This window comes from Dryas octopetala, chromosome 7 (assembly GCF_963921425.1).
Source record: "Dryas octopetala chromosome 7, drDryOcto1.1, whole genome shotgun sequence".
NCBI lineage: Eukaryota > Viridiplantae > Streptophyta > Magnoliopsida > Rosales > Rosaceae > Dryas > Dryas octopetala.
Window position 1 is genome coordinate 9,040,788 of NC_141372.1, and position 26,126 is coordinate 9,066,913.

The 26,126-nt window shown below is 34.5% G+C and overlaps 2 protein-coding genes across 9 annotated transcripts; one reads left to right on the forward strand and one right to left on the reverse strand.

The window, feature by feature from the left end:
• Positions 1-488: 488 nt before the first annotated feature.
• LOC147279400 (S-adenosyl-L-methionine-dependent methyltransferases superfamily protein) lies at positions 489-4,876 on the reverse strand. 5 transcript variants are annotated; one of them, XM_086251438.1, is made up of 4 exons: positions 4,628-4,876; positions 3,626-3,654; positions 2,544-3,515; positions 562-1,408 (listed from the first exon to the last, which is right to left on the reverse strand). In XM_086251438.1, the coding sequence occupies exons 3-4, from the start codon at positions 3,509-3,511 to the stop codon at positions 1,321-1,323; spliced, it is 1,056 nt and encodes a 351-aa protein (XP_086107564.1). In that variant the 5' UTR covers positions 3,512-3,515; positions 3,626-3,654; positions 4,628-4,876; the 3' UTR covers positions 562-1,320. The 5 variants fall into 5 exon arrangements, 4 of the variants coding, with proteins under 4 accessions (XP_086107564.1, XP_086107563.1, XP_086107562.1 ...); XR_015123421.1 differs by lacking the exons at positions 3,626-3,654; positions 4,628-4,876 and having other exon boundaries at positions 489-572; positions 1,257-1,408; positions 2,544-3,622; XM_086251437.1 differs by lacking the exon at positions 3,626-3,654.
• Positions 4,877-11,170: 6,294 nt separating this feature from the next.
• LOC147279401 (aminotransferase ALD1, chloroplastic-like) lies at positions 11,171-16,417 on the forward strand. 4 transcript variants are annotated; one of them, XM_086250673.1, is made up of 11 exons: positions 11,171-11,309; positions 12,226-12,457; positions 12,565-12,623; positions 13,248-13,315; positions 13,525-13,641; positions 14,247-14,309; positions 14,721-14,825; positions 14,937-14,990; positions 15,211-15,531; positions 15,633-15,839; positions 15,920-16,417. In XM_086250673.1, the coding sequence occupies exons 2-11, from the start codon at positions 12,381-12,383 to the stop codon at positions 16,208-16,210; spliced, it is 1,362 nt and encodes a 453-aa protein (XP_086106799.1). In that variant the 5' UTR covers positions 11,171-11,309; positions 12,226-12,380; the 3' UTR covers positions 16,211-16,417. The 4 variants fall into 4 exon arrangements, with proteins under 4 accessions (XP_086106799.1, XP_086106800.1, XP_086106801.1 ...); XM_086250674.1 differs by having other exon boundaries at positions 14,940-14,990; XM_086250675.1 differs by having other exon boundaries at positions 12,595-12,623.
• Positions 16,418-26,126: the final 9,709 nt, after the last annotated feature.

Here is a 26,126-nt window from a genome sequence, read left to right on the forward strand (position 1 = left end):
CAAGTCTAACACCACGCATTATATTAATCTGATTTTTTTTTTTTTTTTGGTTTGACGATTTCATATTAAACTCATTATGTAATTAAGTTTCTTCAAATTTCTGTTCTTTCAAATTTGTAGATACTTGATTAAATAAACATCTTTTAAAGTTTCATTGGAGATTTTCAAAGTTTTCTCACAATTTTCACCATTTTTGTCTAATTTTTACTAATGAAAATTTCCGTATTTCTTTCGTCAATACCAAAATTAAATTTAAGACTTTGATCCAATCCCTAAAAAACAGAGTTTATGTAGTACTCAGTTGTGTCAGTCTCACCTGATTTCTTAGGGACACACACTCGTACCAATATTTAATAAGTGAAAATTACCTCGAGTTTGACTTTCCAATGGATATATAAATCCCACAAAAGAATGGCTTTGAAGACCAAGGAAAGAGATGAATTTTCCATTTCCATGTTGTAGATTTAGCTAAAATATCATAATAGCTTTCATACCTTTAATACTTGTGCATCCAAACATTCATAATCAACACTTTTAAATACTAGAATGGAAATGCTGGAATCCATTAGTTTCTGAAAAAATTAAAAAAACCATTTCAGGGAATGAGTTTAGAATATCCTATTACAAACACAACCACCAAAAATAATGGCAGTCATCCTACATCAATGTATGATTCTTCAGTAAACATTTTGTAGCCACAAAACTAATTTGGAAAAAGGTAACACACATTCATGTCTCAGTCATTCCCCAAAAAATAATATAATAAGTAATAATTTGAGGATTTGTAGACAACCCCATCCCAACAACCACAAGGCACTTTGGTAGGGGATAGAAGTGTGTGGTGAGAGGGTCTTCGGTGGGGCGTGCCCCATACAAGATTAATGCGTGTGTGGTTCAATCTGAAGACTGTTCACTCAGGCAATTAGTGTCTGGTGGGAGGAGCAAGGGTACTAATGGTAGGTAGGCTTCTTATTGTGTGTAATAAGGGTTACAGTAGGTGGCGTGGTATTTAATGACAACCCACAAACAACAAATCAAAATAATATCTGATGCTTGAATGGTACTTTTCCATGTGCAAAAAAAATATCAACCCACATTTCAAGAACCAAAAAAAAAAAAAAAAAACAAAGGACAATATCGACCCAGAGCCGACTGCTGCAACTGCAATCAACCACCTCTAATAAAGGCTTGTCCAATTGAAAACAATTTGCTCACAAAGCAGTTTTTTCATGGCACATTGAAAACAATTTGCTCACCTTGCTGTTCCAGGCTGCACGCTTTATGTTTAACTTTAAGTCGCAAAGAAAATTACTTGGCTCTTTATAATGTCTTCTCAAGGACAATACACCAGTTGGATTTGTCAAAAAATCGATCCACAATTACAGCATCGTCCATACCAGATACCAACCTGCATAATACAGAAAAAAATAAATGAGCTGGAAAAAAAAAAAAAAAAAAAAAAGCTAAGCATCACTTATAAGTAGATTGTCATGACATAAAGTAAATACAAAAATTAAATGCCTGGAAAGAGAATAAATAGAGCAACAAAGAGGGGAGGAAAAGAAGAGAGAATACATAGAACGCCTATCGTAGCTGTTGTTGTTCTTATTATAGTTATTTAGCAATTCAAAGGAATATGCTATACCATGATGGGGTACATACTACGTACCCATACTGTTAGATCACATATCATTGATCCCTCAGCAGGTTATTTAACTCAATTAGAAACATAAGCGTTGCATCAACAAAGTAACTAGGGAGTAGGTGAGAAGCTAACTGAAGCAAGTACTAAGTCCAAATTTTTTAATTTGGGCTTCCTCTCCCACTGGGAAGTCTGGTCCATTGGCCTCAGTGGGCTTCTGTCCATACTCATTTGCTTGTAGAGGTGGCCTCTTTAATTCTAACATTTTCTCATCCAATCACACTGTTAAATATGATTGAATTGAAAAAGAAAATACATGACTTCGAGCCATTGCATTCCTTTTCCTATAAGCAGTGACTCATCTTTCAGGCACAAAGTTAACAAATTGGGTGACATGAGTATTAGCCACACATCAATCATAAGTTTAAAAGTGAAGTTTCTTGTTTATATATGCCTATTTAACTAGCTATATATTACCCCACACCTCTTATCTGTTTTCTATATTATAAGAACCTTTAATAAATCATTTTTGATAAGTAAAAACTTTGGACCATTTTTTGATTTAGGCAGGGACACATCAATTATTTAACCACATTCTACAATTCCAACTCCTTAAGTACTGCTCTAATGACCCAGTTGTCATAAGAAATCCATATGAATAGATGCACCAAAATTCCATCCTAATAGGCAGTAGACATGTAAAAGATTAGTTTTGCTTCCTGTGAGTGTACTATCTTTGCTGCAAGTAATGTTGATTCAATTTGAGCAAGCCAGACACAACAGAGTACAACAGGAGCAAGAAGACATAACGAGCCTTAATTTGGAAAGGCAACAACTGGAGAACAACGCACACAGAAAATATACATACAAATGGAAACAATATTAAAGAAAATAATGTTACCTTTCAAGCTCGCCTTCACTGAAAACATGGTAATATCTGTTGTACACTACAGCACCCTTTTTATCATCTTTCTTTGCAAGACCATTTGCAAGAGCACAAGCAGAAGCACCACTTACTTCAGCACGATGATATGGCAAATGCCAGGGCACGAAATATTCTTGTTGATTATTTGTATTATTTACATCAATAGAAGCCCCCGAATAACCTTCATTTTGAGAGGTTGTTTCCTGCAAACTCCGCATAACACTCTGGTTGAAACCTTTCACATGCTCTCCCAAACTATTCTCCTCTGTTTCTGGAATGCTTTCCAATGTGCGGGATGAAGGGCTACGAACGCGAGGACTACCAGGTCCTATCCACTCTTCTCCATACTTTTGGGTAAGCGGGGTCCATTTGGAAACTAAAGATTTATCTTCTTGTTCTACAGCCCAAACAGTTATTAGCACTAGACCACCCTTTTTCACAACTCGGACTAACTCTTCGATTGCTTTCTTCCTCCTGCTCTCTGTACTTAGATGATGTAATACAGCTATTGAGATCGCTGCATCACCAAAACCAGTTCTATAGGGAAGATCTAAAGCATCTGCAACCAAAACTTCATGCCCTCTATCTGCACAAATTTTAATAAGAGGAGCACTTATATCGCATCCTATGGAAAAACAATCAGGCTTAAGACCCAAGTACTTCCCATTTCCACATCCTGCATCCAGGACAAGAGATCCTGAAGGTAAGGAAGACAAAAAATTGGCTACTTTTGGCCACTTAGAAAACCGAGTGGAACTGAAATGGGGTGCAATAGCATCATAAACATGATGGACATACTTCTTTTCTATTTCAGGAGTGGATTGCACATTTAGGGATGAAGATCTCTGGCTGTCACTAGCTGATTCAGATTGTAGGATGTGAGATTCTCCATCAGAAGCAAAAGTACGCAAACTAGAAAGGCCTTTTACCTTGACTTCTCTCATAGTACTGAAGATTCCTGAATGAAAAACACTACCAGTTATTACGGTAGGAAGATAGAAGGCCTTCCAAGACAGATAATAGCATCTATTTGCTCTTAGAACATTATAAAACATCACCCGGAACACTGTATCTTATCAGAAATAACCTGCCAAAGGACCAAGGTTAATAAATAAGGTCACAATTTTAGAGACATACAATTTCATTATCCTGATATGTAGACCAAATAACCATAACAATGTGTGTAATAAGTGCTATTTTTCACTAAAGTTTGTATATCCTATGATATAAATCAAATAACAAATAAAATTAGGAAGCAGTTGCGGAAAGCACCAAAAGCAATCATAGGAAGCACAAACTAGCACATTTAATTCTAATCCAAGCAACTGAACCAAATTAGGAAGGAGAAAGTAAGACACCAATCGGTCAGTGACTCATATTTTCCTTAATCCAAGTTCTTGAAAGCTGAATGAGGCAAGGATATTTGTCAATTACTACCTCCATAACACAAATTTCAAAGGTGTTATCCTTTCCAGAAAGCAAGGACCTAATAATAGTCTATCAGGACAGGAACTCCTACCCAGTTTAAGGATAAATAACTATGACCCCTGTGCCTAAAAATTATATTAAACTGCTTACTAGCACAGCTTCCCTATTAAGACAAGTCATTGGTCCCTAAGAAATACAATATGGCCATCCCATGAATGCATAAAAATCCTAATGTCTATGCATTTTGGTCCATTATAGTTTCAATCTTTTCCTTTCATTATTTTTCGCGCTATTATAGTTTATGTTGACTGAAGAGTGAAATGTGTGTGATTGTGGTTGTCCCAATTTTCTGATAAGCTTCTTGTTTTGGGAGATCAAATTGGTCAATTGGAAACTTCAATCACAACCCCAACTTTTCATGACCAAATTTAGTGCTCACTGTATTAATTGAATTTAGGGTTTCAAAAAGTCTGGATCTTAACAGAGTTACTAACAATACAATAGCCAGAACGAAATATATTATTGAAAATCAGCTAAACACAACCTACATACATGCAAACACACACACACACATATATATATATATATATGAATATTAGAGAGAGAGAGAGAGAGAGAGAGAGAGAGTTGACCTGATCCAGCAGACATGACAGCAGGTGAGGGCTAAGAGCTACCTTTGTTGAAAGTGAGGAGCTGAAGAAGAAGCTTAACTAGGGGCTAATCCAAATACTGTGGATTGCTTCTGTGACTGTGCTTGAATTAGGGTTTTTGACAGAGGAAGACACTACAGGGGCAGTGAGAAACTGAGTGGAGAAGTAGGAGTTAAGAAGTGAACAAGCCTAGGGTAAACATTGTGAATCCTCCATGCCAACCGTCGATTACCATGTCATGCCACGCCATTTCATTTCAGGGTGTCACTATTTGGACTCAAATTTTTTTATTAATAGTCCCAACTCCCAACATATTTTTTACATCTAATAGAAAATTAAAAATTATAAAAACTTATTAGTATACTTAACAAATTTTCCTAAATTACTCTTACTAAAACTTAACATCACATTAACATATTCTACTTTATATACCTAGCATAAACACTCAGCTCTATCTCCACTACCACCACACCCAATTAAATATTTGTTATATAATTTGTGTTTGGGATTAAATAATTTAAATCCTAACCGTTTAATGTAGAATTTGAATTTGATGAAGAGGGTTATGAAATCAAAACTTGATCTAATTTAGCTCCGATCTGTTTTTGGTTGTCTGTGCGTATGTGCTCGGCTGTTAGTGAACTAGATTTCTTTAAATTCTTTTGTCCTTTTTGGTTTGTGAGAAAGCTGAGGAGAGTCATTGAAACAGGAAATGTATGATTATGTTTCATCACGTTGTTGTTGGTTTTGACTTTTAAGATAAACTCTAGGCTCAATGATGCTTATAGTAGCTAGGCTCAATCTACTGCTAATTAAAAAAAGAAAAAAGGTTATTTATTTGTTTGTGTAGATCTTATACTGAATTGAAGGATGCAGTTTGTGTTTGACGGATTTCAATGTTGCACTTTTTCTTTCTGTTTAAATTTTAAATTTAGAATTAGTCTCTCATATTTCAATAGTTTAAAAAAAAAATTAATTGATGAAATATAAAGTAATCAAGTATGTTGATATAATGACTGTCTATGTGATCCGAAGCTTTTTGTTTTAAATTTTTTTGCTTTTTGTTGATGTTAGGTATAGATTTAAGTGAATTATTTTTTTAAAATTAATATTATGTTCTTAAAAGTTAATTAACATTAGAGTAGAATGAGTTAATTACACTTACACCTGCTGAGGTTTATCGTCTTTTCACATACACCCCTGGGGTTTCAATAATTACACATACACTTCCTGAGGCTTCAAAACTGTTGCATATAACCCCCTACAAAAGAAAAAAAATAAATAAACAAAAAAGAAAATATTTGTATTGAGATTGGACCTTACACCTTGAATAATCTTATTAGGCCATTTCACCCCTTAGCATGTTTTTTTGCATAATTTCTCATCATTTTTCGTTTCACTATAGAGAGTTATATGCAACAGTTTTGAAACCTCAGGGAGTGTATGCGAAAAAATGATAAACCTTAGGAGGTGTAAGTGTAATTAACTCGAGTAGAATTGAAGGTTATATTTTTATTAAAGTATTAGGACTACTGATAAAAAAATTAGATCCGAATAGCGGCATCCTTCATTTTATTAAAAGAAAAATAATAGAACAAACTTTCTACCAAATTCTTTAATTTTGATGGATTCACTTTCTTGCTATTAAGATATAAATTTATTTTTCATCTTTAAATATGTTTGTATCAAGGAGTAAAATTTCGATGAAATTTTCGTTTTTTTGGGGTATGAAAATTTTAACACCAAACCAACAAGATTTCGTCAAAATTTTCATAATTTCGCTGAAATTCTCAAATTTTCGGCTTTGGGGGTGAGATTTTTCTAAGAAGTTTTTGGGTTTTGGGAGATTGAGGGAGAAAGAGAGGAACTGAGTTTTGGGAGGAACTAAGGCCGTGAGGGAGGAAGAGATGAGGGGTTGGGTTTTTGATGGGTTTCAGCGACAGGGGGCGAGATGAGAGAGAAAGGGAGGAGGGAGAAAGAGATAAGGGTGAAGGTGGGCTGGTGATGGAGATGCCGAGAGAAAGAGAGATACAGGAATGAGAGAGAGAGAGAGAGAGAGAGAGAGAGAGAGAGAAGCACCGGGGGGTGGAGTCTGTGGAGAGAAATGAGAGAAAGAGATGAAGGAAAAAAAAAAAAAAAAAAGGAGTGGGGGAGCAGTTTTAACTTTTGTGGGAAAAAAATGAAAAAGATAAGAAAGAGACAGTGAAGTGAGAAATGACTATTGACTAATGAGGGGAAGACTAGAGAGCCACGGGGGAAAGAAAAAAAAATTTAGTGTTGATTGGAGTTTGGGGCCTTTAGGCAATTGGAAAAAAAAAATGGGGTTTCATTTAGTTGTTTTTAACCCATAATACATTTCTATATAAAAAATAATTAAAAATACCCTAAATGGCCTAAATCCTAATATCTTATATCATATCCTAAAGGGATTAATACCATTTTGCTCCCCAGACTATTACACTTGTATCAGTTTGCTCCCCAGACTTCTAATTTGGAAAATTAAGGACTCTGACTTTTTCAATTTTGCCAATTGAGGTTCTTTTGTCAATTTACACATTTTTTATCCAAATCTTTGAGGGCAAAATGGTCCCTTCCAATTAGATCTTATCATTTTTTCCTCATGCATCATTTTTCCTCTTTTATTTCTTGCTAAATTTTGCTTGATCATCTCGACATTTTAGATGAAAAATGTATAAATTGACGGAATAACCTTAATTGGTAAAATTGAAAAAGTCAGGGTGCTTAATTTTCCAAATTAGAAGTCTGGGGAGCAAACTGATATCTGTGTAATAGTCTGGGGAGCAAAATGACATTAATCACTATCCTAAACAATATAGATTATAGAGTATATAGGGTTTAGTGTATAGTGTACAGATTATAGAGTATAAAGAGTATTATGTCATATAGAGTATATAGGGTTTAATATTAGGATTTAGTGTATAGATTATAAATAATATACTAATTTCATTTATTCATTATACTAATTTTATTTAACCGTATTTGTCTCTAGCACACATTATATTCATCTTATATCACATGAAACTTACTATATAATTTGGTTTATTTAATGTTTTTTTATCAATGTAGTAAATAATATGTTAAATAAACATATGGTAAAGTTTCATTCAAAATTTTCGTATTTTAATAGCAATTTTCATCGTTTTTCTTTAATTTTTGTTGAAATTTAAAATTCATCGAAATTTCCATCAAAATTTATGCGAAATCCAAAATTTTACTCCTTAATTTGTATGTTGTTTATATAAAAAATGAACTCCATAAAGATATCATAGACTTTTATTATTTTAATTGAGTTAATCGTGGTATGATCATCGACCTTTATTGTGAGAATAAAATTAAAAGTCTGTAGTTTGAACTTTTAGATTAGAGATTTTGGTAAATAACTATTGCATTCATGAAAATTTTCTCAAATACTCAAAATTTTTCAAGTAAATTGTTTTAGTTTGGACGACAAACGTTTTGACAATTTTGCGTAGAGTGTATTTCTTTTTTTTTTTTCATTGCGCTGCATTGCAGTTATGGTGGAGTTAGTGGTACGAGAAGGCGCAGTTATATTGATGAATTTAGATTATTAAGTTATTTTAGTATGATTTATGAGATTCTTTTATAAGTTTATGATAAGTTATAGTTATATAGATGTCACTGTAGTGTAAAACTCTATAATAATTTTGGGTTGGTAAGGCAGCGTTCGAGGTTCATTGATCTTATAATCTAAAAGCCTCCACCTTTGACTAATGAATACATTTAAATTATTTTAGGCCCTTATTAGTCGAAATTTTTATAAATTTAGTACATATGAGAGTCTTCATAAACACATATATTCTAACAGAGGTACGATCGAACAAATCTTGTTCAAGTAAGGCCGTATACATATAACAAGGGCACAAGGCCGTATACATATAACAGAGGTACGATCTAACAAGACACATGCCTTTCTTTTTTCTTTTTTCTTTTTGAGAAAAACAAGGCACATGCTTTACAATCCAACTTTATTTTTAATTTTCCCTTTAACTCTCTTGTATGAGATGAAATCTATGATATAATGAGAGTTGGTAAAATTATTGAAAATATAAGATTGGATACTTTAACATCTTCTAAAGGGATTTGAATTCTCTATATTTGTGTATGACAAATTTAAGTTTGAGTTGTGTAATTCGATGTGAGTCATGCTTGTGAATAAAGATCTCACATAAGAAAAATGACATGATAATTTTTAGTATATTAACGGGTGGGCCACTATTAATAGCATTGAGACTTTTGAAATATAAACTCATGCCTGAATAGATCTATTTTAAAGCTGCAATTTCACCATAAGAAAACATATATATATATATATGTGGCTTAATTGTGTTTTTACCACCCAAAGTTTGGAGTGATTCTCATTTTACCACCCAGAATTTTATTTGTCCCACTTTACCACCCAAAGTGTACATTGATTCTCACTTTACCACCCAGAACTTTATATGTCCCACTTTACCACCCAAAGTTTACATTGATTCTCACTTTACCACCCAAAGTTTACATTGATTCCTACTTTACTCCCTGAATCTAGAGTGACAAAATAGACGGAGAAAGGTTAACTGGGACACGAAAAATACTTTTGGGTGGTAAAGTGGGAATCAATGTAAACTTTGGGTGGTAAAATGGGACAAATAAATTTCTGGGTGGTAAAGTGGGAATCAATGTAAACTTTGGGTGGTAAAATGGGACAAAGAAATTTCTGGGTGGTAAAGTTAGAATCAATGTAAACTTTGGGTGGTAAAGTAGGACAAATAAAGTTCTGGGTGGTAAAGTGGAAATCAATGTAAACTTTGGGTGGTAAAAACACAATTAAGCCTATATATATTGGCAATGGCTCATCTTCCAAGATTCCTTATTTTGTTTACTATTTTACCTCCAAAGTTGAAATGTATAACATCTTTATTTCTTTTATTAAAGTTCTCGCAAGTCAATTGACTTTTATTGTATATTGTAAATGACTTAATTATCGATTTATCACTCAAAATTGTAACTCATTCTCATATTGTTACCTGAAAATGTTTTTGTCCCAATTACCACCTATAACTTACATTCATGTCCTATTACCTTGTTCCGTCAACAATTCAGTTAAAAATGCTAACTTGGCCGTTATTGCTGACGTGGCGTTCTGGAGGTGCGTCACATGTCACATTTTTTCTTATATTTTTTTCTTTCTATTTTTATACTTTGAAAATTAATTAAAAATATCTCCGAACTCAAAAAATTCATACGGACTCATCTTGACTAGTATTAGTTTACTATAGGGTCAAAATACCAATTTTCTCTCTAAAAATTTCTAGAAAATTTGGGAAGTCCAAATTTATTTCTAGAAAATTAAAATACTTTAGATTCTTTGGAAATTCATAGGATAATCTCCCGAACTCCAAAAAATATGAGGTCTGCACCGTTAAGCTTCTAAAAACTAACAATACCTTTCTCGTGAACACTTGCTACCCAAAAGACCTCTCGGTCTTAGAGGAAAACAAATTTCCCTCTATAAAATAAATTCTAGAAAAATTCAAAATTTTTTGTAAAGTCTTGAAATAATTCTCTAAAACGGGCTTTTGGTAATTTCAAAAATATTTTTGAAAATTCGTCCGAGAGTTTATGAAAATTCTAGAATTTATTTTAATTTTCTAGAAATAAATTTGGACTTTCCAAATTTTCTTGAAATTTTTAGAGGGAAAATTGGTATTTTGATCCCATAGTAAAGTAGTACTAGTCAAGACGAGTCTGTAGAAATTTTATGTATATTTTTATGAGTTCGGAGTTATTTTTAATTAATTTTCAAAGTTTATAAAAATAAGAAAGTAAAAAAATCCGAAAACAAAAGCAAAGATGTGACACACGCACATCCAGCACACCACGTCAGCATTAATAGCCAAGTTAGCATTTTTAACGGAATTTTTGACGGAATAAGGTAAAATGGGACACATATGTAAGTTACAGGTAGTAATCTGAGACAAAAAATTTTTCAGGTTGCCATATGGGAATGAGTTACAGATTTTGGTAATAAATCGATAATTAAGCTTATTGTAAATATTGAGGCATTTTAATGAAAGAGAGCACGCAAAGAAATAATTTAACAAAACAAGTAGTTAAAAAAATTTAAAAAGTTAGGCAGTTCCTAATATGAATTGATAATATAAATTGTCAAATGTTGATAACTAGCTACATTTAGTGTGAGATTTGTTTTGCTTTTATTTTTCTATTTTAAATAAATATATAGTGGGAAGTTGAAAAATGATGTTTTTTCTTTCTTTTAATGTTTTAATTTTATTTTCAAAAGATATTGTTATGTTGTAATGTTGCAATTTGAGTTAAAGGACATTTAGACAATTCAAAATTTGGTGGACTCTGTAACATCGACGTGCTTACTTGAAAGTTCTTGACAAAAATAGTCAAAATTTTGCTTTGACATTCAATTTAAAATTTAGAGTTCGTGTAGTTGATGTCATTCTTGGCTTTTTTAAAAGTCCAGTTAATTATGTGCTTTCTTGGGTAATGGGGATGGTGCTGCTGTAGGTGTCAAAGGGAAATTTCTTCCACTACCTTCTGGGTTTGGTGAAAGATGAGAATTTTCCAAGTTCTGATGGTGTGGAATTCCACAGTGAGAGCATCTCAGAAGGTACAAATGCATTGCAGGACTACTTGGTTCGAAATTTACTGCAACATTATTTCCTTTAATCTTCAATTACTCATTACATGTGCCCATATTGCCAGGAAAGGATACTGGGTATCAAAGAATCTTTGGGGTTCAGCTTTCTTAAAGTTCCTTGATTGTAACAAAGTGAATTGAATTTAATACAGATGCATGCATGCTTCTTAAGTGTGTACGTTTCACGTTGAATTATTGTTTTAATTAGTTTGTGCAATGTAGTGTTCAGTCAGCAATCAGCATCAAATATGAAGCTATTGCATCTGTTTGATATAATGTTCAAGCCAAGTGTCCCACGACATTACCTAACTGAAAACTCTGTTACGAAGCTCTCTGTAGCAGCCAGTCCCAAAAGGGCGTACCAAGTTTTGTTTTTACATGAATGGCTTGTAGTTTTTATCATTTATATTTTATGTCATCGCACAAGTTAAGCTCCAAAACAGAGTTGTGCCAGGTGGCCCCCCATGACTTTTCTTTGTGTTTGGAGCTTTATGTCGACATTGGCCTGCGTTCCCATAATTCAAAGTGTCAGTAACTCCTGAGTCCTGCCGCCTGTTCATCAGTATTTGTCTAGGGAAAGGTGCTTGGTAGGTTCAGGGAAAAACCATGATGATATTTTCCACTGAAATTAACTATGCATGCATTAAGGGACATGTTCATGCATTTAGAAAACATTTCATTGAATCATTGGAGCATTATTGTACTAAAGCATCTATAGACATCATTGTCCAAGGAACTGTATTGAAATAATGAAGGCATGTATGTATGGTGATGTATGACATGAGTAGGTTCATTTTGCAGTATTTGTTTGCTTCTGGGAACTAGCTTAGAATTTTCTTTGGCCATATCTACAACTGAAATTGTCAATGGTGCACATTGCTTGTAGGGGCTTTGAGGCATGTCTGGTGTGTGCCAACTGCCAACCCCAACCATCCTCAAGTATATATATTGTTGTGAATGCAGTTGGTATCATCACTCAAATGATCAGTATTCCTCTATTGTGATTTTTATGTCGATTGAGACAAACTGTTGAAACAAATTATGCATTATCTTCAACTGCCATCACGTATTTGCACGCCTTCTTGCATTTCATTGCAGCCTAAAACAATCTGGACCAGGTTATAAATTGTTCAATAGGTTGATATAGTCCTTGCATACATGTCATTGTTCAAATGTTTTTGTTTTAATTCTTTTACTCCATGTTTTATGTCATGAACTCATTTAGTTACATTCATCTTTGCTGGATGATTTACAGTTCAAGGTCTGAAAATGAGAGGAAAGTCGGTAAGCTATTACAATCTCAAACTTTTTTTTCGGTTATATAAATAACTCAAATTGACCCTGAAAATAATCTAAAAATTATTAGAGATGAAGAGGGCTTGACTTTTGGGATTCCATCACATGCTCTATCTTTTGGTTTTCCATCTATGTTTGTCTCTCTCTTGGGATTTCTAGCACATGTTTTTCTATTATTTTTCATTTAGAGAGGATTGTGAATTTTTAGCTTTTTATCTTATCTTTTCTCATTAAATTCCTATAAAAATGAAGTGTTGTAATTAAGCTCCCTATATAAAGGAACCATATGCATATAATTCCATCATCTAGATTTGAGTGGGTTTTCTAACCCTTGGCTTTCAGGACGAGGTGTCCACCTAAATTTATAGCTCTTATCTGGTGGATTCCATTGAGTGGCGAGTTGTCTATCTTGAGTGTTCTCTTGCAATTTTCTCTTTAATCTCCATTCATTCGGTGTCACAAATACTCATATTATTGTCTCAAAACCTCGCTCTTCGTTTCATTAACTTGGAAGTGATTGTTGTACTAATATGTTCACGCTATCTACATAGTTATGCAAAAGTATTTTTGGGAGTCATACACTAATTAATAAACAATGCAATGCGATCACAGGTCATTGCACAAAAGTCTTGCGCAGTGTCAATATGGAGAACCTGCAAAATGAATATTTGTTTCCAGAGGTCAGCAGCTACTGAAATCTAAACTTTGGCCCTATCACTTCTTATTATACAGTCTATCTCATGCTAATTGTATGGATTGTTATTGTGTAACATGATCATTATGTGTAAATTTTCCTGGTCGGAACTCTTGTTCCTTACGATAAAATGGTTGTGTGATAGATGCATTCAAGTGCTAATTTTCCTACATACCTTTATGGTCTCTTAACCAGATATTCATGCGCGAGTTTATGCATGCTCAGAAGTACCCACATGAAAGGATAATAAGACTTGGTATCGGTGATACTACAGAACCTATACCAGACATAATCACATCTGCTATGGCTGAGGTAATTTAGTGGCTCCCAGATTATTGTATATAATGTTTTTTTTGGCCGTGTAAAATCTGAATATAAAATCCATTCAAACTGCAGCAACCCTTTTACCACTTGAGCCAATGCCTGAGGGATTGACTTGATTACAAATTATAAGCAATAATATGCTGGCTGTGTTTGATATTACTTTTTCCATAATAAAGTTCATTGTTGGTTTTCTTATTTAGTTCAACTGTCCTTTTATTTAACATTTCCTCTATATTCCAATATTTGGGACAGTAGTGACAAGTGCATGTCTTCATCCCCTCAGTCTTCTTTTTATAACCTGCTAGTAAAAGTGTAGAAATATAAAACTCATTGCTATACGCAAGCCTTGACTTGCATGATCAAAGAAAATTAGTGAGAGCATGTAGCACAGCAATATTTTCGATTGCTTGATTTTAATTTTTCCTTTCCGTTCAATTTTCTTTTTGATGGAGTTGAAAGAAGCGGAGAGAACACAAACTTAACATTTTCTTATGCTTGATATGTGTGTATATATATATGCTAAATTGTAAAGAGCTATTTTTTCTTAGTTTCTAGTCTGATGAATATTAAGCTCTTATATTATGTTCTTACAGCATGCATATGCTCTATCAACAGCTCAAGGTTACAGAGGGTATGGAGCTGAGCAAGGCCATACGGTAGGATGTAATCTTTTGGTGTTTATTCTGATTTTTCTTTTTTCTTTTTGCTTCTTGATTGATAGAAGAAATTATAATTTCACCTAAACCAAATCAACCGTATTTGTGCATAGCCTGGTTGTCACCATCATTCATGTCATTGATTTTGAACCTGAACTTACCTTCCCCATAAGTAAGCATATCATTTATTTATTAAGTCAAATTATGAAGCATGTGTGAACCAAAAAAAAGCCTATTGCAATATGTTGATGACAGAATTATTATCAGTGGTAAATCAAAGGAATCAAAAAAGTACAATCATCAGACATGATGAGGAGTAGATATTTTCATCCTTCTTTGAGATACCATGAACTACATTGTTGTACTTTCTTTTCTCCTTTAGTGACTAAAATTTAATAAGTTTTGGTGCAGGAATTACGGATGGAAATTGCAGAAACATTCTACAAGAATATGGGCATAGAGGGCAATGAGATTTTTGTATCAGATGGTGCACAATGTGACATTTCTCGCCTTCAGGTAAGAAAAACTTGATGTGTAGCAAATCTAATTGGATAAGAGTGAAGACCTGTTATTATTTAGGTTCGAAGGCAAAATATCTGGTATGAGTTCTGACTTTTGCCCCCTTAGCAGATGCTTCTGGGATCCAATGTGACAGTGGCTGTGCAAGACCCTTCTTTTCCGGTAAATATAAAACAAATCTGATCTTAACCTAATATTGCTCTTTTAAATTCTAAATCAAGATGAGACATAATGAAAATGATTCATTGTCATCTCACTCTCAATATTATTTTCCTTTTCCGTTATAACTATGCTCCAATGACTATTGTTATTGGATAGTAAAGTAAGGCTACATTGAACGTTTTTGCTGGATACCTTGTTGATGTACTATGTTTTGGGACAGGCATACATAGATTCTAGTGTCATTGCTGGTCGAGCAGGCAAGTTTCAAGAGCGTACCGGGAAGTATAAGAACATTGTGTACCTGAACTGCAGGCCTGAGAATAATTTTTTTCCGGACTTAATAACTGCTTCAAGGGCAGATATCATATTTTTCTGCTCTCCAAACAATCCAACTGGCAATGCTGCATCACAGCAGCAACTAAAGCAACTGGTGGAGTTTGCAAAAGCAAATGGATCAATAATAGTTTATGACTCCTCATATGCTGCTTATATATCAGATGAAAGCCCAAGATCAATCTATGAAATTCCTGGGGCCAGAGAGGTTTCTCAGTTCTCACCACCATATATCATTTTGTGTTTGACAATAGCAAATCCACAACCTGATTCTTACTGGAAGTTGCTTTTGGCCAATTTTGTGTACAGGTTGCAATTGAAATTTCATCCTTCTCCAAATTTGCTGGGTTCACAGGGGTCCGCCTTGGTTGGACGGTTGTCCCTGAAGAGTTGTTGTATGCAAATGGATTTCCAGTCATAAAGGATTATAACCGCATAGTGTGTACCTGCTTCAATGGTGCATCAAATATTGCTCAGGCTGGAGGACTAGCATGCCTTTCTGCAGAAGGTTACCAGGTTAGAATTTACATCCCATTTCTGTTCCAAGTTAGTCATTGCAAGGTCTATCTTTCAAGTAAAAAAATTTACATTTTCAGGCTATAACCACTGTGGTTGACTACTACAAGGAGAATGCAAACATAATTGTTGACACATTCAGATCACTTGGGTTGAAGGTGTATGGTGGCAAAAATGCACCTTATGTATGGGTACATTTTCCGGGGTTGAGTTCTTGGGATGTATTCAATGAAATTCTTGAAAAGACACACATAGTGACCATACCAGGAAAGGGATTTGGTCCTGGAGGTGAAGAGTATATTAGAGTCAGTGCTTTTGGCCACAGAGAAAATATATTAGAAGCTTCAAGAAGGCTGAAAAATCATTTATAACTATTGGTTGACATGGTGACAATACTTTGAGCAAGAGTGCGTATCTTCCTTGGTAGACTTTATTGCTTAATGAGATCAATAAAAGGAAGGGGATGTAAAATAAGGATACCTAATTAGTAAAATAAGGAAAAATCTAATTTTGTTGTAAAGTAATGACATGAGGTGGCTAACCTATTTGATAGGTGGCTGTCCACCAAGAGATTAGTCTTTGCAATGTACAGGTGTTATCACTGGTATTGTTTAATCATGTAAGTTAATGTATCTGGTGTGTTCTACCACTTGATACACTTGCCTATAAATAGGCAACTTGTGTAGTAATAAAATGCAACGAAACAACTCGTCCATCTTCTGTTCTCACGGCCTCTCTTTCCTCTCTGATATCTCATATTTCTCTCTAAATTTTGTACTGTTATTTTTATCAGTTTTATCAATTTATAATATGTTATCAGCACAAAAGTGCCCAGAGGTGCAAGAATCACTCGGTAAGAGAGCCAATCGCTCGTCAGAGAGTAGTTTTATGTTAATTTTATAGTTGTATTACTGTTTGGTCCATTGATTATTATTATTCAATATTGTACATGGATAAATTAAGGACATGAAGCTCTTTAATTCCTATAAAGGACTTGAAGTTCCTTGATCTATATAAATGGCATAAATATCCTAATATGAGAAAATTGGAACCAGAAGTTTCCGATATCTATTTGAGATCCAAGAGATCTAAAGTAGGCATGGAGCCAAATTATGGAGGCGAAAATATTTGTGTTGTTGATAGTGCAACTACACACACAATTCTTCGAAATCACAAATAATTTACCAAGCTTGATGAAATCAAAACTAAGGTAACTATAATATCAGGTTCTACTAACCTGATTAAAGGGTCTAGCATTCATGAAGCTTTATATTCCACGAGATCTAAAAAGAATTTGCTCAGCTTCAAGGATATACGTTTGAATGGATATCATATTGAAACAATAAATGAGCATAATCGTGAGTACCTTTGCGTTACCTCAAATGCCTCAGGCAAAAAGCATGTATTGGAGAAGTTTTCTGCTTCCTCATTTGGATTGTATTATACTACCATAAGAATTGTTGAGTCTCACACTATTAGTGACCTGAAGTTCACTATAATGCGTCTTGGTCATCCTGGATCCACGATAATGCGTAAGATCATAGCAAATTCATATGGGCACAAATTGGCAAATAAAGATATTGTGTTACCCAACAATAGCTTTTGCAAAGCTTGTTCACAAAGGAAGTTGGTTGTAAGGTCATCTCAACAAAAGGTTGAGTTTGAATTCCTGAAATTTTTGTAAAGAATTCAAGGGGATATTTGTGGGCCAATCCAACCACGTACCATTCGGACTATTTCGTTACTTTATGGTTTTGATTGACGCATTTGCTAGATGGTCGCATGTGTGCCTATTATCAAGTCGGAATGTGGCATTTGCCCCACTTCTTGCTCAGATAATCAAATTGAGAGCACAATTTCAGATCATCAAATTAAGTCAATTCAACTCGATAATGCCATTGAGTTTACATCTCAGGCAGTTAATGCTTATTGTGAGTCGCTTGGAATTGAGGTTGAGCATCCCGTCTCTCATGTGCATACTCATAATGATTTAGCTGAAGCGTTTGATAACCGCTTACAGTTGATTGTTAAACCTTTACTGTTGAAAACAAAATTTCGAGTATCTGCATGGGGACACGTCATCTTACATGCGGCATCATTGGTTCGTTTGAGACCTATTTCAGACTATCAATATTCTCATTATCAACTTGTACTGGGTAGTCCACCCAACGGCTCATATTTACGAATATTTGGATGCGCCGTGTATGTACCAATTGCACCCCCCACAACATAGTAAGATGGGTCCTCAACGTAGATTGGGAATTTATGTGGGTTTTGATTCACCGTCAATTATTCGTTAGCTGGAATCAATGACGGGTGATGTATTCACCACACATTTTGCGGATTGTCATTTTGATGATGAGACAAATGTCCCGCCGTTAGGGGGAAAAAAGACCGTTCCTGAAGAACGGCGTAAATTGTCATGGAAAATATCCACTATATCTCATCTTGATCCTCGTACTGCCTAGTTTGAAATGAAGTACGAAGGATAATTCATCTTCAACAGATTGCTAATCAAATGCCAGATGCATTTACTGATACAGCAAAGGTAACAAAGTCACATATACCGGCTGTAAATACGCTTGCAAGAATTGAGGTCCCAACTGGGCAATCTAATGTGGCGGCGAATGAATCATATGGTGCACGCCTGAAGCGTGGCAGACCTATCAGGTCAAAAGATATGGTTCCCCTGAAGAGGAAACCTAGAGTACATATAAACCCCAATGAAATTGATGAGGTTGTGGAGAAAGAAATTGACAGTGAACCCATAATTCACAAACCTCTAGAAAAAGAGACTTAAGAAAATGAAATGGTCCCTGAAGTGACTGAAGCCCCTGGAGAGGCTCAAGTACTTGAAAATAAAGAAGAGTTATTTACACTTACACCCCCTGAGATTTATTGTCTTTTCACATACATCTCATGTGGTTTAAAAAATTACGCATACACCCCCCTGAGGTTTCAAAAATGTTGCATATAACCCCCCTACAATGAGACGAAAAATAATGAGAAAGTATGCAAAAAGGCATGCTAAGGGATGAAATGGCCTAATAAGATTACTCAAGATGTAAGGTCCAACCTCAATACATATATATTCTTCTTTGTTTATATATTGTTTTCTCTTACAAGGAGTTATATGCAACAGTTTTGAAACCTCAAGGAGTGTATGTGTAATTTTTGAAACCTCAGGGGTGTATGTGTAATTTTTGAAACATCAGAGGTGCATGTAAAAAGACGATAAACGTCAACGGGTGTAAGTGTAAATATCTGTAAATTATGCATGCACAAATGATTTGTGGCATCGAAATGAAATGGTCATCAATGACATCTTTTCATGTGTAGTAGCTCCTGAGATCAATGAATGTGATGGTATTGAACCACACATTGACAATGAATGCAAACAAAGGCATAATTGGCCTAAGTGGAAAGCAGCAATTCAGGCTGAATTAGATTCTTTGGAAAAACGTGGAGTATTTGGACCTGTAGTCCAAACACCACATGATGTGAAACCAGTTGGTTTCAAATAGGTATTCACTAGAAAATGCAATGAGAAAAATGAGATTGTAAGATATAAAGCATGACTCGTGGCACAAGGTTTTTCACAAAGACCTGAGTTTGATTATGAAGAAACATATTCTTCTATTATGGATGCAATCACGTTCCGTTACTTAATAAGTCTCGTTGTTGATGAAAAGTTAGATATGAGACTTATGGACGTGGTGACTGCATATTTGTATGGGGAGTTAGATGCAAATATCTACATGAAAATCTCAGAAGGTTTTAAGTTGCCTAAACCAAAACCACGAGATATGCACTTAATCAAATTGAGGTGATCATTATATGGTTTGAAGCAATCTGGAAGAATGTGGTATAAACGCCTCAGTGAATACCTGGAAAGAGAAGGATATGTTAATGATCTTGTATGTCCTTGTGTATTCATAAAGAAATCAGATTTGGGATTTGCCATCGTCGCAGTATATGTAGACAATATGAATTTAATTGGCACTCCCGAGAAGCTTACAAAGACTGCTTAATATCTCAAAATGAATTTGAGATGAAAAACCTTAGGAAAACAAAATATTGTCTCGGCCTGCAGATCGAGCAATATACTAGCGGGATACTTGTCCATCAAACAACATACACTGAGAAAGTATTGAAACGATTTGGTATGGACAAAGCCTATCCATTGAGTACCCCAATGGTTGTTCGGTCTCTTGACACTAAGAAAGACTTTTTCGTCCCAAAGAAGATGATGAAAGGATCCTTGGTCCTGAAGTACTATATCTTAGTGCAATAGGTGCTTTGTTATACTTAGCACAATGTACTAGACTAGACATAGCATATGAAGTAAATTTGTTGGCAAGGTATAGCTCTGCTCCAACAAAAAGGCATTGGAATGGCATATTTTGCGATAGCTTCGAGGAACGAAGGATATGGATTTGTTTTATTCTAGTACACACATTGATAACCCACATTTGTTTGGATACGCAAATTCTAAGTATCCATGAAGCAAGTTGAGAATGCGTATGGCTGAGATCTGTAATTCGTCATATTCGGAGCACATGTAATTTGCTTCCAGTCACAAGTACTCCAACAACAATATATGAAGATAATGCTGCATGCATCGCTCAAATCAAAGGAGGATACCTCAAGGGTGACAAAATGAAACACATTTCACCAAAATTCTTCTATATGCATGAACTTGAGAAGAATCGTGAAATTGAATTCAGACAAATTTGTTTTGGTGAAAATCTTGCAGATCTCTTCACCAAAGCTTTACCGAAGTGTACATTCAAGAAATTGGTACACGGTATTGGTTTGCGTCGGCATTCTCAACTATCAGATTGACAAATGTAGTCATCAGGGGGAATATCCTGCTACATTGAACATATGCGCGTTGTACTCTTTTTCCTTCGACTAGGTTTTATCTCACAGGGTTTTACTAGCAAGGTTTTAACGAGGCAGCATTATGCGCGTCCAACACCATATCTGTTATCTCAGACGAGTTATATATTTTTTCCTTCGCGTAGTTTTTTTTCCCATTGGGTTTTCCTAATAAGGTTTTAATGAGGCAACTGTTACTGATTGGTGGACATCCAAGGAGAAGTGTTGTAAAGTAATGACATGAAGTGGCTAGCGTATTTGATAGGTGGTTGTCTACCAAGAGATTAGTCTTTGCAATGTAAAGGTCTTATCACCTGGTATTGCTTAGCGCTCGTTTGACACTGCTTTTAGAATTGGCAAAAGCACTTTCAGATTAATAAAAACGCTTTTGGTTACGTTTGGCATAAATAAATAAAAGTGCTTATGAATTATAAAAACGCTTTAAAGTAGTTTTTTGAGAAGCACCTGTCAGGTAAAAACACTTCCAAGTACTTTTGTATGAAACACTTGAAATTTTTTATAAAAATTTGTATGTGTTTTTGAGTATAAGCGCTTATAGTAAAAACGAAACTGATAATAAGTGCTTCTAAGAAGCAGTGCTAAACGGGGCCTTAATTAGTCATGTAAGTTAATGTATATAGTGTGTTGTTCTACCACTTGATACACTTGCCTATAAATAGGCAACTTGTGTAGTAATAAAATGCAATGAAACAACTCTCTCATCTTCTGTTCTTATGGCCTCTCTCTCCTCTCTGATATCTCATATTTCTCTCTAAATTTTGTACTGTTATTTTTATCAATTTATAACAAATTTGAATTGTATTGCATTCTTCATAAGATTTTTGGTCCTCAACCCATTATTGGTTGGGACTTGTAAGTATTGTATTAGCCCTCATCCAACAGGGCACACCTTCTGGCCTTCATTCTTGTTGTACTTTGGTAGTATAGTTCTATTTCCATATCCTAATTAAATCATTTACAAACTCAGACTTTATATAAATACAGTGATGTCAAGGAATAAATGAATGTTATTGGTGTATATTTCCAATTTTCCATACAACTATGGCTGGGAGTAATGTTAGAGATGCCAAAATATCTGAAAATCAGTTTGAAATTTTGGACTTGGAATGATGTGGTATCGAGTATCGACTCATATGTTCATATATGGATTCACTAGTAATCTTATTTTATCTATACTATATTATTAAGAAAATTTTCTTTCTCAAGTAAAACTCATAGTAAATCTCAAAAAAACTTTACTTTCTTTCTAATCCCACTATCTAATAGTGATATATTTTAAAATAAAAGAATGTTTGTAATTTTCTTGAAACAAGGAACCCTAAACCTTCTATTAAATTTTTTTTGTTTAAAAAAAAAACCTCTGTTTCTTCCTTATCTATTTCCTATTTTCTTTCTAACCTCTATCATATTTGTACAAACATGGTCAGTGTACAAATTGGTGATATGAATTGGTGATATGCAACACCATTTAATTTGGCTATTAAAATTGTATTTTAGTCAAAATCACGGTGATCCAAAATATAAGATTGAGACAATGGTATTATCAAAGGATTCGGATTCTTTGCTTATTTTTGCTTGAATTTTAAATTCTAATAGTGTACTGCACATCAAAGAATCCAAAATATATTCACAGCAGAGAATAAAAAATGTATTTATAACTCACAGATTTGATATAAATGACTACAAATTAGAACAAGCAAAAACTATCCAAAATGTATTTATAACTCTTAGATTTGTAGAATCATAACAAACAAAAACTAGATGGTAGAGAATCCAAATCCATTATTAAAGCTTCCCACCAAAGAAAAAGAAGAAATATATAGAAATGCCCTTGTAATTTGCTTTTTGGCTGGAAGACCTTAAAATTTCCTTGGAAACCAAGCATATACATGTATACCAGCAAAAGCAGCAGCCACCACATTTGTCTTTACCTGCAATTAACAGTCAACAGTCAACAGGTCAACTCAAATAAATAATGCCTGCTTGCTTTTTGCTTCCCAAGTCTTCACAAAACGTTTATAAAACACTCATCACCCTCTGAATATCTCCCAAGTGCCAAACTCCCATCAATTTCAACAACCCATTTCTTCCTTAAATTGAAGTCTTGAAGACCAAACCAAAAGTTCAAAACACTTAATTGGTTTCAAAAATTTAAGGCATTCTCCCCTGCAGGTTAAAATCCCAAATAGGAACTGAGATTGTGAGTGTTGTGCAGAAAATTTGATTGTTAAATTTTGGTTGTTTTTGATCGAAAAACTGACGGAATTGGATGAAAGTGTCACATTACAAATTTTTATAGATTAAAATAGTAAACTGATTCAATTTTTAATTTGAGTGATAAAGTGCAAACGGAGTCATAATTCAATTAAATAACTTGTAAAAAAGCCACATAAATATGACTGGCTAAGTTTTTTAGTCCAAATAATAACAATTTTTATTAGAACGATTTTTTTTTTTTCTTCCAACATATTAGAACAAAGTTTACAACAAATTTGATCAATGTCTTTCTTCAGAGTCGACATTGTTGAAGATGAAAATGGAAAATAATAAAAGCAATTACCTAGCTAGTAGCAAATTACATTAATAACCATAAATAATCCAGTTGCAAATTGCTAGCGAAATCTTATAAGTTCAGTGGTAGCGAGAGCACTTATTCTGTACACGAGCTCAATTTTAAAGGCTCGCGCTGGAAGGTGAGCTTCACTAATCTGCACAATCCATTTACTGAATGCAGGTACAAAAAGCATGAGAGCCTGAACACAACACAATCAAAGTTTATGGTTGCAAGTACTGGCAGCTTGATCTGCAGTGTGATCAGCTGAACAAGTAGTCATCTGAGCATTATTGCTTGGATGGATTTTCTTCAACACCCAGAAGAAACAACCACTAGACCCTACCATTTCACTCTTTTCAGATCCAGTACTTGTGCTTACTGTGCCCAACTTGGCTCTTCTTTCTTCCTCTTCCATCTTCAACTTCTTCTTGTGGAGGTCTCGCAGCACATGTGCTTCAGCAAGATCATAACCTGCAGTGGACATCCTTAAATTTTTTGAAACCAATTAAGTGTTTTGAACTTTTGGTTTGGTCTTCAAGACTTCAATTTAAGGAAGAAATGGGTTGTTGAAATTGATAGGAGTTTGGCACTTGGGAGACATTCAGAGGGTGATGAGTGTTTTATAAACGTTTGTGAAGACTTGGGAAGCACGAAGCAAGCAGGCATTATTTTTTTGAGTTGAGTGTTGACCGTTAATTAATTGCAGGTAATGACAATTGTGGTGGCTGCTGCTTTTGCGGGTATACATGTATATGCTTGGTTACCAAGGAAATTTTAAGGTCTTCCAGCAAAAAAGCAAATTACAAGGGTATTTCTATATATTTCTATATATCCCAACCCGGCCCATTAGCAAGTTTGGACTGGGGCCCATTAGCAGACTGGTTGATAAGGATACCTAATTAGTAAAATAAGTAATAATTAATTGATCTAATTGGTTGGGAGTTTGGGACTTGTATTGTATTCTCCATCATCCAACAGGGCACCTTCTGGCCTTCTTTCTTGCTGGACGTTGGTAGTTTATAGTGCTGTTTCCGGCCAGATGATAATTTAATCATTTACAAAATCACAATTTATCAGAGTGATGTCATGATATAGATTAATATTATTGGTAAATATTTCATAGAATTATGGCCAACCATCAAATGTGGTATTGCCTCATTTGTTTATATTTAGGTTCGCTAGTTACCTCATTGATATATAATATTATTAAGAGAACTTTCTTTTTGACTTTTGCTCTTCTTTTTCCAACCTTCTATTTTTTTGAAGAGGAAACAAAATCTTTATTGCGAATCAAGAAATAATACACTTGCCTCTAGCATAGTGTCCTTTACAATGTCAGGAGGCTTCCCAAGCTAGAGGCACCGATTAGAAACTGACATTGCATAGCAAGCTAAACGATGGGCATAGTGGTTTTTAAATAAGGTTTTGGATTTTATTGTCAATCAATTTTGAATTGAATACTTTAATTTTTTTTCTGTGCTAAAGGCCTCTCCACCTGATCAAAATTTAAAATTTTTGAGAAGTTTCCGAGACCATGGTATTATGAAGAAAAATAATTTATATCAAAGCCCTTGTAGTTTGCTTTTTTGCTGGAATACCCTTTCCTTGGTAATCAAGCTAGCCTGCATTATATAATATCATATATATATACCAACCAAAAGCTGAAAAGCACCAGCTAGGTGGCCACCAATTTTGTCTTCACCTGCAAACTTGAAGAATCTAAACCGCCATAAACAATTTAACAGTCAACAGTCAACCAAAAAAAAGAAACTTATTGTCAATATCGTCATTCTTCACATCATGCAGCTTGCCTCCCAAGACATCACAAACGTGTATAAATACTACGTACTCATCACCGTCAACCCACATCAATATTACAACATATAACCCATTTCTTCCTTAAACTGAACACCAAACCAAAACAATTGCTTTGAAGAATTTAAGGCCATCATGTCCATGGCTGGAAGTGGTTTTGCTGAAGCATATGTGCTGCGAGACCTCCACAAGAAGAAGTTGAAGATGGAAAAAGAAGAGGAAAGAAGAGCCAAGTTGGGCACTACAAGCACAAGTACTACTAGATCCGAAAAGACTGAAATGGTAAGGTCTAGTGGTTGTTTCTTCTGGGTGTTGAAGAAAGTCCATCCAAGCAATAATGCTCAGATGACTTGTTCATCAGGATCATACTATTTGTAATTTAGTACTAGATTGTTTGCGGTTGTTGTAATATATGTGCTACTACTACTAGGTCATTGCTTTTATTCTTTTCCTTATTCATCATCTAAGACATTGATAAAATTTGTTGTAAACTTTATCCTACTATGTAAGCAGAAAATAAATTATACAAATTCGTTTTAATAAAAATTATTATTATTTGGACTAAAAATCTTTGCCAGTCATGTCTGTGTTGGAAAAAATGGATATGGAAGCATCCCAGCTATGAGCCTATGATAAATGGGCCAGACCAGGGCTAAAAATGAGATTCCAGCCCGGTCCATTTACAAGTTTGGACTAGGGCCTCGGCCTACCGAGCAGGGCTACAAGCCTACAACCTAGTAGACCGGTCCAGTATGCTTTTTTTGGTTCATTTGGCAGTATATTGTTTGGTTGCTCACTAAAAAAAAAAAAGAGTTATTAAATCAAACCAACCCAAAACACCAGTTACTTAGTGAACTCGCACTAATCTTCTCTTCCTTTTTCATTTTGTAACTTTAGTGGTTAAAAGTTTCCAAAATATCGTTTGATAATAGAAAAATTAATGCTCTCACTCCCTTTATAATTCATTTTTACTAATTCTACCATTTCATCAATAAATGAAGAAGTGTGGATTGCAA